This window comes from Oryzias melastigma, linkage group LG21 (assembly GCF_002922805.2).
Source record: "Oryzias melastigma strain HK-1 linkage group LG21, ASM292280v2, whole genome shotgun sequence".
NCBI lineage: Eukaryota > Metazoa > Chordata > Actinopteri > Beloniformes > Adrianichthyidae > Oryzias > Oryzias melastigma.
Window position 1 is genome coordinate 24,036,620 of NC_050532.1, and position 13,444 is coordinate 24,050,063.

General features: G+C 38.5%; 1 protein-coding gene across 1 annotated transcript in view; it reads right to left on the bottom strand.

The window, feature by feature from the left end:
• tmem163a (transmembrane protein 163a) overlaps positions 1-13,444 on the bottom strand; it is a gene marked incomplete in the record, with an annotated part of 67,669 nt that extends 54,225 nt beyond the window's left edge. The window contains 2 exon segments of the mRNA XM_024286870.2: positions 313-432; positions 12,405-13,444. Of these exon segments, the coding sequence (XP_024142638.1) occupies positions 313-432; positions 12,405-12,606 (322 nt within the window).

Consider the following 13,444-nt stretch of genomic DNA (forward strand, 5'->3'; position numbering starts at 1 on the left):
ACAAAAAAATGGTGACCAAATTGACTTTATTCAGTTTAACGCAATTCTATGTGTGACATCCAGTTCTCATATATACAGTCAATGATGGAGACTTGAGTATCCCTGCACGGAGTGCGGATTCGGTCTCAAACAGCTGATTTGCATCTCAACAAACCTTTCAAGGAAAAACATATACAAATCTCTCATGAAAGTATCTGACCTGGCGACTCGCCCTCATCCTGATGACCACAGCTATCCAGCAACCGATCAGACTCTTCTCACCGCATCCCATCTGTCTGTTGTACGCTCAAGTGTGTGTGTATTAATACTTACTAAAAGCTGCCACTGCCAGTATGAGTGTGACCACAATGGAGATCCAAGAAACCCAGAGAGCTTTCTTCCTGTAGTCTTGTGCCTCGTGGGGTTTCAGGCGCAGGCTGCTCTCCAGAAGACCTGCAGAGAAAACAGTGTTTGAAAGGTTCATCGAATGTTCTAGGGTCGTTTTTTAACAATTTGTTTGTCTAAACAGACCAAAAATATAGTCTATGAATGCATTTACTCTCATAAATCATTGTTTAAGCTGGTTGGTTATTAGGGAATAACTTAAGGTCATTTAAAGAATACTATCTTCTTTTTTTGTCAGTTAGCTTTAGGATTGGATTCTTGGCTGCAGTATAATAAAAAGCAGAGAGATCATAATGGGCTCTCTGACTGTGAGGCCATGCTTAGTTTATTGAACAGAATAAACTGGATATTCTTCATTTGGTCAGCTAAGTGTGGAATATGTCAATTTATGCCCACAAAGATCCATGACGACAACAACAAAAAAAGCCACAAAGTCACCCGGAAAAGAGAAATGATCTTATTAAGTGTAATTGTAGACCTGAGTTAGATGTGATTTGAATACTTTCTGCTAAAGACCTTCACAGTGGCTGGAAAAGGTATAATTTCTGTCGAGTTACTTAAGTGTAACCTGATAACCTGAATTATTACATTTTGGAATGCCCTTTTCATGAAGACTTTTTTTAGTAACTAATGAAGTTGTTGATCTTATATTAATATGTGAAAACAGAGTCAGAGGATTCTAATGGGTATTCAAAAATAATAATAATAATAATTGCAACATTTTTTAACACAGTCTTTTGGTGCTGTAAATCCACAAGAGTGTGGATTACACTGTTATAACCCGACAAAGAAAAGATATTAGATGAAGTTGTTCAATCTCAAGAAAACTTTTTTTCTTTTAGTTTTTTTATGGATTTCAAAAGATCTCTGAAAGTAATCCTCGTGTACTCAGATGATCACTTATGTGGGTCTTTCTTGGTGTGGTTTTCTTGAAATGAGGGCTGCCACGATTAGTCGATTAGTAGCGATGATATAATAAAATAGTCGATGACTAATTGAATAGTCTATTGGTCATTTATTTTTTTTTAATCTTAAAACTCCTTTGCTTTAATGGCAGAAACAAATTAAGGAAAGATTAAAGGTTTAATGAACTATTGTCCCAATCGTCTTTATTTTTAGTTAACATCTAACTTAAACACTTCAAGTTTAAAGCTAATGATGATTAAATATTGTGTTTTATGTCCATTTTACCCATGATCTGATTAGTCGACTAATCGGAAAAATTAATGAGTGATTTGTCGACAATTGAAATAATTGTTTGTGACAGTCCTACATGAAATTTCTACAATTTTAAACAAAAGTTAAAATAAAAGTTGGAATTATTATTGTAATTGTTCAGGCAATCAAAACAAAATAAAAAAAAGCAAAATCAAACAAACGAATATCTGCACATACTGTACATAGTAGGGGTGTAGTGATAGATTGAATAATCTATAAATCGATTTCTATTCCTATGATGCAATCAGATCAATCTGAGGCAGAATTGAATCAAATCAAATAAACTTATACTATAAAAAATCGCTTCAACGTGAGATATATTGATAATAAATTTTGGATTGAAACTAGTTTAATTTGAGAACATGAAGACATACAAAAAATGCGTGTGATATTTTTGTAAATCGTTTTTAGATTAAAAATTAAGTCTGTGATAGAACTGGGATCACAGATATCCTCTTATGTCTCACTCAGATCCTAATAGAAGAGGAGTTTCTAAAAGCAGCAAGTATGTTCATGCAAAGTTTTTTCAAATTCATTTCAAATATCAGAAAATCTGTATGTTCTAACATTCAAAGACTATTTTAAAACATCTTACATTCTGAAAACTGCACATTTATTGGAAACCTATGAGACCCAAACCAGATGTGAAGCTAAAACCAAACTTCAATGGAACAGTTCGGATCGGTTTCTTGACGGCTTCCAGCCCCAGCTGGTGTGTTTGAGTCTTCGCCTGGAGTCACAGACTAAACAGCCCAGAACTCCAACTGCCTGCAGCAATTTCCCTGCCATGAAATGTGAGACTGGCTCATGCATTATTTAAAAGTCTCAGTTTTTACACAAAAAAGCTGAGTTTAACACTACTGGCTTTATCCTTCACTTTTTCCAAGGGATTGTTGTAGTTGTAACACCAACGAGGGGGAATGAAAATGGATGAGGACATTTAAAAAAGTCTAAACTTTTCTCTAACTTCATTTAATCTGATTTCATTTAATAACAATTCCAGGTTTTCCTTTATAAATATGAAATTCTGTGCTTTCAGCTTCAATTCCATCAACTTTTAATGAGTATATGGAGATGACTGTTTAATATCTGACACAAAATCAATACAAAACATGCATTTAATCAGGTGATTTGAAAGGAGAAATCATCCCTTTGTTTGAACTTTAAGGTTCTGGAAATGGAATGTTGCACAGAAAAATCAAATACAAAAGGGGAAAAATCACAACAATTGAATGCAACACTTGAACTTTAAACCATCAAACCTGAACTTCACAAAATTACACAAGTGACATTGCAGAAATTCCTCTCCACAAGATCACGCAGCTCTGCAACGTAAAAGCTCCACACTGCGTCATGAAGTAGTGCTGATGAGAAAGCTGCTGATTCACATGATCGTTTCAGAAACTAAATGGCTTTTTATTCACCCTCCTCTGGAGCGCCAATAATGAATGAAACCATCTATAGTTGGACTAAAACAGACCTTTTAGCCAGAGATCAAGCCGAGTGAAAGTCATGTGAAAAGGAAATCACAAGCTCCTTTTCCCCCAAAGTATTTAAATGTCATTTTTACTAAGACTTGGAATGGTTGGATAACAATAGAGGAAACTTTAAAGTAACCTTTTTCCAAGAAATATAAATTGACTGAAACTGTTAAGGGTTTTGGTGAGGGTGATTGATGGCTTCTACGCGTGTCAAACTTTAGGAAATAAAAAATTTTCAACGTGGTGGAAAAAAAAGTCCCTAAAAATCACTGGAACACATTTTCATTTATAAAACCACCTTTTTGCAAAAGAAGGGAAGAGTAAATCAGTTTGAAAGAGAATTGGCAGCTTCAGAAGTGGTTACTGTCTTCAAAATAATGGATTCTTTGAGTTGGAATTAAGTTTCTTCTTCACTCCTTTCCTTTCCTCTTTTTTGGGGATAACCCTTTGGACTATGGTTAAAAAAAGGATGGGGAATGGTCACTTCAGAGAACCAGAGACTGGAAAACTTCCATCCGCTTGGACAAGCCCCTACAAGCAAACATCTGAACCTACCCTGCTCGACCTCTGACTATCATAAGTGTGTGCACATCCTCACTACACACTATCAATTCCTAATAAAAGTGCAAAACATTTGAATTCAACTGAACCTTTGACAAATTGAGCTATAATTTTACAGTTTTCTCCTAAAAAACAACACCACACTTTCTCATTTTCCCCAAAACGCAGACAATCTTTCAGGGACAAAATATGCTGTGGTAATGAGCACTTTCCCCTGCATCTGTGCGTGTTTGAAGGTCTGCAGAAGGAAGTGAAACGGCGTGCTAAATAACTGTTCACATGATCCCTCACTGGGAGAACAGACAGAGAGCATGTGTTTTTGAACTTCTCTCTGCATCTGACTCAGCTCAGGCTATGGGGGTGTCTTCATGTGCACACTTGTGTTGTTGCGACAGTTGTCTATGCCACACCTTCATTCTCCAGAAATGATACAAACATCAGAGGTGTAACAAGTTTATGATTCAACCAATAGTTTTAATAATAAAGAATCAAAATAAGTCAAATATTGTTTTTTATTGGTATTTAGTAGGGGTGTGTATTGGCAAGAATCTGGCAAAACGATGTGCATTGCGACACGTCTCACGATACGATATGTCTCACGATACGATACGTCTCACGATATATCCCAAGACTGTACCAGAACAATTTTTCACTTTTTTTTTTTTTACTATTCATTCTGGTGAGCTGCTCAGAGAGGCTGTCCTGCGAACTAGCGGTCGCAGGTTTAGGTGGAAAAAAAGTAAGATCCGGAAGGATGCTCATAAATATCTAATTAAATATTGTCTGCATTTTAATCGATACCAGTATTCCCAAACAAAATATCGTGATATATCACCAAATCAATTTTTAATACACCCCCAGTATTTAGTAAAATTGCATAGTGTGCCTCTGTGTCTGTTTTTGATCCAGTGAAAGGTGTATTGCTACCATTACTCAAAGCTGTTTCTTCACTGGTGTTTCCTCTGTAACAAGAAACACGTTATAGATTGAAATGTCATCTTTTTTATTTTTTTACTCAAATAGCTGAAAAGTGCTCCCTAATTACATGAGTGGGATACCTCAGGGTTCATCACTGGGCACACTAGTTTTTTTTTTTTTTTAGATCATTAACAAAAACACAGCATTTCCTTGTTTAGCAGAAAGTCTTGGACCAGCTTTCTATCTATTTCAGGACTGAGTTTAAAACGTTAATCTGTGGATAGGAACCTTCATGGAGACACAAGGTCAAACATACAAGCCTAAAACAGACATGAAAGATTTTTTTTTTAGATCTGGTTTAGGTGAGGAAAAACTGTAGCAATGCTCCAAGCATTGTACTGCAGTGGTGTTTTTGTCAATTCAGAGGCTCATCAGTGCCTTATCACTTGGGATATGACTCTTTAAATGAACTTTACATAAAAATGCTATTGGGATCAGTGTAAGAAATGACTTATTTCTGCATTTATTAACAACTATGAATGACTTTACAGGTTATGGATCTAAATAAGCTTCCTTGCTGCTGTGGATAAATTAAGGTTTGTGTGATTTATAAAACTGCAGGAGTAAACATAGTCACACCAGGTTTAAGTTGTCAATCATCCACAGCTGTTTCATGAAAATGAATGATTTTCAGTGTTTTTAAGTGTCTGGTTTTCAGATCATCTGCTTCGTTCATTTAATAGATTTTCATGTCCCTGTTTTTAAACTCCTGCAATTTTGGATTCTGCAAAAGTCTGATTTCTGACAATAACACGATTGTTTCTTTTGGTTAAACCTCTGGCAGCAGCATTCTGAAGGAGCTGCAGTCTGTTTTTAGTTGGAGCAGACAGAAGACTGTTACAGGAGTCCAGCCTGCAGGGGATCAAGGCATAAATCGGGGGTTTTGGCCCATGAAGGGTTGTAGAGGGGAGTGGCTGGGACTGGTGTGCTGAATCCGGCCCTTTGGGTAGTTCTATCCGGCCCTCCAGATCATTTTATGTTATTGTTATTAATGGCTCAATGTTATATTGTGCACAATGTAATTTTGACAAAATATATATCTTAGAGAGAGTAAAATATTGAAAGTTATTTAAGGTTTAAGTTGATTTATTCAGGAAAATTCCAACCTTTTTTAGTTATAGTTATGTTAAAAAGCTATGTTTTTAAAGTTTTAAAAATGTAGTTTTAGTGTGCTTAATAAATGTTTATCCTGTTCACCCTGCAATTGAGTTTGACACCCTGATCTACACCTATAGAGGGCGGCTGTACAGGCTGAACAGCAGAGGTTCAAGAGTCAAACCCTGAGGCACTCCACTTTATGTTGACACAAACAGATTTATGTTCACCTATAGAAACAACATAAACCCTTCATTAAATCTAAGTTCTGACCATGTACTCTATCTGATAACACCCAGAAATTGTCCTTTCATTGTTAAACATAAAAATTCTGACAAAGTTTAACATCCATCTGCAGCTTAAAACGATTGAGGAAAAAGACCTGACTGGAGTGAACTGTTTACAATTTGTTTGGAAAACTATAAATATCAAGTTGACGAGTCTCTTGTTAATACTGTTTCCTCAAATGTTGCATCAATGAATTGAATCAATTCTGGTACTTTGACCCTCTAGTTAGTTTATTTTGGATGGATGACTGTATTATTTTTCTGGAGTTTTTTATTTTTTTCATTTAAAAAATGGATGTAAAGTCATTCCACTTGGTCTGAGAAAAGCAATCAACAACTAATTAAGTTGAGGGAAAAGTTAGACTTTCAACGCAAGTAAACAAAAGATGAGAATTATTGATGTTTTTGATGAAATTGTTGGCTAAAGGTGCAGTCTAGCCTCTTTTAATTCAGAGTTCTTACAGAGAAGACCTTTCTGTGTATCACAATCAATACACAGATTGCTTTTACAATTTTTTCACTCCATTTTTCTACACTCTTTATTTTTGTTGTTGTTTTCAATCAAACGGAGCATTTCTCTACCGAGCTTTTCTCCTGCCAGACATGGATCCAATGTTCTCAGGTGAAACCATGTCGATAAGCAGCCCAGTCCTGGAGTGAAAGTCATCAAGTAGCAAATCAACAGAATCTGATGTTAAACTTGGTAAAGAATCCAAAGCCTGAATAAAACATAGCTGGTATGATCGTTCAGATATGTCCAATCGGAAGAGGGCGGCAGAACCAGCACCTCAAAAAAATGCAGAAATGATGACAAAGACCCAAATTGATGGAAACATCCACATCTTTCCTCAAAACCAGATCAAATGTCTCAGTAGTTTCCCAAAACTCTGAGAACATCTGTCTTTGAAGTTGTCGATGAGAATTTTAAATTCACCTGCAGCCATAAAATGCTTTGAGTCTGTGGAGATAATAAAAGAAAATCTCAGAAAAGAGAGCAAGGATGTTATTATGAGGGCCCCAAGGCCTGTGAATCACAAGCAATAATACCCTCAGAGTGTTTTAACACTCAAAACAGAGATACTAAGTAGCATCAACATTCCCAAAATGCATCAGCTTACATTTAAATGTGGCATCTACACCTCTACCTCTTCTCAGGTCGGAAATGTTTTAGAGCTTCAAGATGTTGCAGAATTCTTATTGTTTGTCTGGACTAGAGCAAAACCAATTTAATTCATTCGGATATTATCTCAGAAATAGAAAACACTGTTATCTTTGTTGGATTCATTAGAGTAGATTACAGGAGCATTGTCAAGAATTCATAAGATGGGCAAGAGTCTGGCTATACGAGATGTGTCACAATATGATATATCCCAATTTATATTATGGTCCAGGTGAATACTCCGCTCTGATTGGCTGCTGGGTATTGATTAAAGTAATAAACCACAGTGATAATGCACACCTAAGAGAGAAGTTCCAGTCACAAAGCACAAATGTTGTAAATCACTATGCAGGCTTCTTTAAAACAAACTTTTGCTTCATCTTTTGGACAAAAACAAGCAGAAAGAGGTGAACTTTCCCTCTGAACTGATGCTTTATTTAACCTATCGTGACGATCAGCATTTATATCGGTTTCCTTTGCCGCTGCAGTCGAGGTTGATGGCGGCTCAGTGGCGTGTTGTCATGTTACCGTAAAGACCCATCCACTTTTTGTGAAAAAGCAATTTAAACCAAAAAAATAACAAGAATAAAGGACTAAAAATCACTTGAATATTTATTTATTTTGTAAGTAACCATGGCATAAGTGGAATATTAGATATTAGTTTTAGTGTTTCTCACTGTGTGCATTTTATTATTGTTATATGTAATTTATATGTATTTTAACTGATTTTCTAACATGTATTTTTAATGTATGTTATATTTTTTACTTCTGTATTTAATTGATGTTTTGAGGTTTTTAGGTTGACAAATTTTAACACCTGTCCAGTGACTACAGATGAAAAATAGTTTTTGGGCAAATTCTGGGACACTGTCCCTGTGAAATAAACTAAAAAATGAATGAATAAATGAGCTAATGCCCTTCAAAATGTGCATTATCAGAAATGAACACTCTTCACGAAAGCAACCGTTCAACCCAAAGGCTTCAACAGCGTGCATTCATTTCTGATAATGCACACTTCATCGGGCATTATCCATTACATCTTCCAAGATTGTAACACAAACAATATATCACAAATTTTTGAAAAAGTATTACCTTGAAAAACTCTAAATACTAATTCACATGAACAAAATTGTATACAACTCATTTTATTACTTATCAGAAAACGGATATGGGTTGTTTGCAGTGCAGAAAACTGCAAACTTCGCCCGCAGGAGATGTCAGGGTCGTAGACCTCTCAATGAGCTTATAGAGTGAAAATGTTCACCCATATTTTTTGACAGATTGACAGATCATATCAAACACTAAGGCGTACGTAAGGGTGAAGTAGGTGAGATGCAGCCGACTTGTACAGATTTGTATTTTTTCAACTCCCCCAAATCTTGCACACAGTGCAAGGAGCGCATTAGCGTGCAACCTGGCTGTAAGATATGAGGAAATTAGACTGAGTGTAGTTTGCGTGGAGATCCTCTGAGCACTTAAATATCACATGCACACTCAGTGCATTCAACATTTGCACACAGTCAGTGAGGGGTCAGTACTCGCATCTTACTGTAACTAGAGTGGCGTAAGCACACCGTACAACCGCATAAGTGTCTCAACCAATTAGAGTCTCTGTTTTTTGGCAATTTACGTTTTCAGACTGACTCCATCAGTCCAATCCAATATGGTGGATCGATGCCAGCGTTCTCACCCTGAACTTCTATCCATCCATTTTCTTAACCTACTATAACCCTTTCGGGGTCACGGGATTGCCGGAGCTTGTCCCAACTGCTGTTGGACAAAAGCAAGATACACCCTGGACAGGTGGTCATTCTGTCACAGGGCCCATGGGGCTGGAGTGATCGTGCCCGTTTCACTGACCCCATGCAGGTTGACTGGTGGGGAGACAGTAGAGCAGCTGCAGTCTGCTTGGGTTTCCTGAATTTTATTATATTTTTTCCTATTTTATTGAAACAATAACTATAATTTTATTCTCATTTAGTGTTTCCCCTCTCGGACTAATGCGGGACAGCAAGTCTTCAAACTGGGTCACAGAGACATGGCGACACTGTTCAAAACTGCCGTCATTTAGACACAGCTCCTGCAGTAGATGGTGAACTTCATTGTACTGGGAGAGTCTCTGAATCATCATGAACCCACACATGAAGACATGATCACCAATGTTTTTGCCGAGCTCTTTAAAATAAATAAACTTGATCTCTTAACATCATCCGTGTCTTCAATGCCTTATGGATTAGATAAACAAAGACACTGCTCCATGTAGCAATCAGGCTAAAAACGTTAGCTCCTCCCACATCTGGGGCATCAAGCTTATGAACACATTTTTGGACAGGTGTAGAGCAGCAAATGTATCGCATTCAGTATGAACGTAGGTTAAGGCTTAAAACACTGCAACTGCAGCCTAAGGTCCAATCCCTCTATGACTCTATTTTCACTTCAAATTACTCCTTAAGGGGAAATTTTGTATGTTTAGCAGTCAGTCAGCTTAATAATTCATTTTTTTAAAGCATTTTGGGGATGTAACCAAAATGTAGTTATATTAAAAACATCAACTGGGGAATATATTTGTATGGAAATAGCTCTGTAGATCTTTCGAAAGAAATGTATTTCTTTTTGTCCTTCTTTTACTCATATCCCCCTGACTTTTCCCATATGAATTTCTTTGTTGTCATCTGTTTCTTCATTTGCTTAACATCAACCTGCATGAGTCATGCATAAACCAGCAGTATCTGTAGAAAACTTAACAGTGAAGACATTTCTTTGTAGATGTGGAAGGACTTGGTAAAAATATCATGAAAATCCACAAACCCAGGAGAATGTGGCTCCTAAACCTTACAAGTAAGGAAATTATTGAACTTTTGCTCAGTATTGGGATTTATTATTTTTGAACTGATCAAGTAAGGATCCTTTCTATGAATATTTGTTATGAAATTGGTATAAAATTATTTCCATGGACAACCAAATCTGACTGATTGCAAATTCCATGTTTTTTTTTCAGACTGGAAAAGTCAGTTGGTCCAGACTAAGTTCCCTTAATTTGGTCTAGATCGAGTCCTTAACCCTGCACTTGACCTGCATTCAGACTGCCATCAACTGGACTATTCTGTTTCAAACCAAAGCTTGTAAACAAAACCTTGTGACTACTGAAGATGTCTTCTGTCATTGGCCAGGAATTACGAGGGCGGAGCAAAGCAACAAGGGAAGGAAATTTTATGCTTTGAAATCCTTTTCGAGATAGTTCACTTAGGCTGAATCTGAATTCTCCCCCTACCCCCACGACTTCTCTGTACCTCTCCAAAGGTAGGGGCCTTTGAAGCTGCAGTAGTCTCCGAACTTGTTTTCGTAAGGGGGAACTGTAGTGACTTAGGGCTATGGTTGTGAACCGATTGGGTTTTATGCGGTTCCGGTACCAAAGCGGTTCTTTGGTTTCGTTTTCAGTTCCTAATTGGTGCCAATTTTGGTACTTTAGTAATTAAAAATAATAACATTTTCATTCCCAAGTCATCACATATTGACACATGTTAAGACCTCCGCATCAAAAATTGTCGTTTTGAGTGTTGTTTTTTGACGTGCTGGCTGTTCCTATTAAACCAGAACTCCCCAACCTCTAAGCCACAAACCAATGGCCTGCCTCTCTTTCACCGCACGGCAAATTCGCTGCTCGCCACCAGTCAAACATGTGATCCTGAGCAATTCTGAGGGGTTTTAATCTCACTCAGGGGGTGTGTCTGGTTGACAGCCGCTTCTCCTGTGTTTCTGTGCCTCTGTGACTGAGTTTGAAGGCTGTCCCGCATTAACCAGAGAGGAGGAAAAATAGGGGACCTTTTTTTAAATTATCGTCTCTTCAAGAATAAGTAGAATATCAGAGTTCAGGAGACTCGAGTGTTCCCCGCTCCCTGCAGTACTGAGCGAGCCAAAGTCCGGGAGGCTGCAGCCAGAGAACCGCCGCACTGCAACAGGACAAAACGCTCGTATTGGATTAGTATTTGACCCACTGATTGGGTCACTAAAAACATCACGTGCCCAAAGTTAACTTGCTGATGTGACGCAGTGACCTGTCAAACTTCTGAGATCTGCTGTGAAATTGAGCCAGACATTCAAGCACTGGGCGGCGCGCATTCTCATGCTTACCCTGTCTTATATGAGCCCGCCCACTATCACAGGAAAGGTAAGGATTGGCTAGAACTTCACAGTTCTGAACAGAGTAGAAGTGATTGACATGTCCTCAGACAAAGACATTCAATGAAACTTAGCACCAAAATGCGGCACCGTTTGCTGCATCTCGCTTTCGGTAGAACCACGTAAATTGTAACGGTTTCTACTTGGAATTGAACTTTAAATAAAGATCTCAAATTGGTCAATACACTTAGAAAAATTAGGTTACTGATAAAGTGTAAAAAAAAATTATGAATACTAGTGAAATTCAATTTTAGTAAATATGCATGTATGCAGCTGTAGTATATGCATATATAGTATGTGTGTATATGTCTATGAACTTGTACATATGAATATGTATTTAGTCAAAATTTTGTTTTTTTATACTTATGGCGTACTAGTCAACTTGACGTTAAGCTTTGTTTCTGTGTATTTTTGGATGGGCTTTGATAAGCACGATGCTTCAGCCCATTCCTTTTTGGTTGATGTAGTTAAGCTTTAACTTCAACCTCGGTGCCCAACCCTACTTAGGTCTGGCTACTCCTTCCTACTGTAGGGTACGGTGGCTGTTTTGGTCCAGTTGTTCCACTCTGAGCATGGATTCTATTCAAACAAACAAAACTAGAGCTTTGTTGGATCGTAAACGAAACCAACTCGAAATATGGGCGATTCCTGGTCTCAAATCAGGGTCCACTTATTCAGACTGAAAATTTGTTCAGGATTATTGAGATCCTGTGTAAACACACCCTAAATGTGTGTTAGAAATAAAGTGACTATGGTGAGGTTTTGTTTTTCCTTCAAAATAAAATTCCAGTCAGAGACTTCCAGAAAAAAAAACATATATGCAGCAAAGCCGCGACTGAAACAGTGAATTACTTTAGCTGTCCTTTTATAAACTACAATTGAACGCAGCAGATGTATGACTATCATCCATTATTCAAAGACGCAGGCCAAAAATAACTGGCATGGATAAAAATAACCACCAGTCGTCTTCTCAAACGCAGCAGACTTCTCATCCAGACGCACGTGAGCATCCCAAACTTTAAAATATTAAAATAAATGTTTGATGACAGAAGAAAAGTGTACCTTCTCCATCCGCACTGTCGGTGATCTTCATCTCCTGGTTGACGGTGAAAGAGCCCGACTCCGTGGGGGTCTTGGCTTGCTGCTGCTGGTGGTTGCTGATGCCATCGGCGGCGCACTGGCCGTTCCGCACTGTGGCCGGGCACGGATCCACAACCATGGGCTCCGGGACGGGGTCGGGCTCCTGGGTGACCGGGTCTGTCATCGTTGCTTTTTTAGTTTCAGAGGCAGATTAAAATGATGAGGAGAGGAGTTTGTTATTCTCAAATCAAAAGAATTCAGTCGGGTCCGGTGAGCGCAGCAGCCATCCACGCCACCGACAGCCAGCTGCGCGCGCGGGGAAGACAAAAGAGACGGCGATAAGAGATCAGATCAGATGAGGGGGGTCTCTCTGCAGCATCAGTGAGGAGGCAGATCCCTCTGCGAGATGTCAACAGCGCGGATTCCCTGTCCGACCGAGCCGGGAGGAAGGGAGGGAGGGAGGGGGAGTTTGGGGAGAAGATGCGACGATGTGATAAATCAGTGAGATGTGAATCTGGCAGGCGGTGCCAGGCAACTTCATCTTCCTCCTCCCCCTTTTTTCCTCCCCTCCTCTCATAGCTCAACATCTCATTCCCGCACAGCATCTTCACTTTTTCTTTTTTTATTTTCCCATGCAGCGTTTGTTTCCTCTAAAGTTTTTTTCTCTCATCCCTCCTCCTTTTATCTCCTCTTTGAACATTTTCTGATGAGCATGCAACATGAGAGAAGATGTAGGTCAGGTGGTTTGCAGAGAGCAGCTGTCTGAAATGGGATGCAGAGTGAAAGCCAGGTGGGGCAGCCTCCTCTTCCTCCTCTTCCTCCTCTTTCTCCTCTTCCTCCAACCAAACACTGAGTCAGCACGAGGCAGGAGGCCAGCAGGATGCTGCCCTGAGAACTCTGCTTGGACCGTGGCGGTGAAGGTGGGGGCCAATGTTTTCTGCACCTTATCAGGAAGAATACTGAGCAATTAATGGTAGTTTTATGGAATAATTTCAGATTTTAAAAAACATGAAAAAATAAAG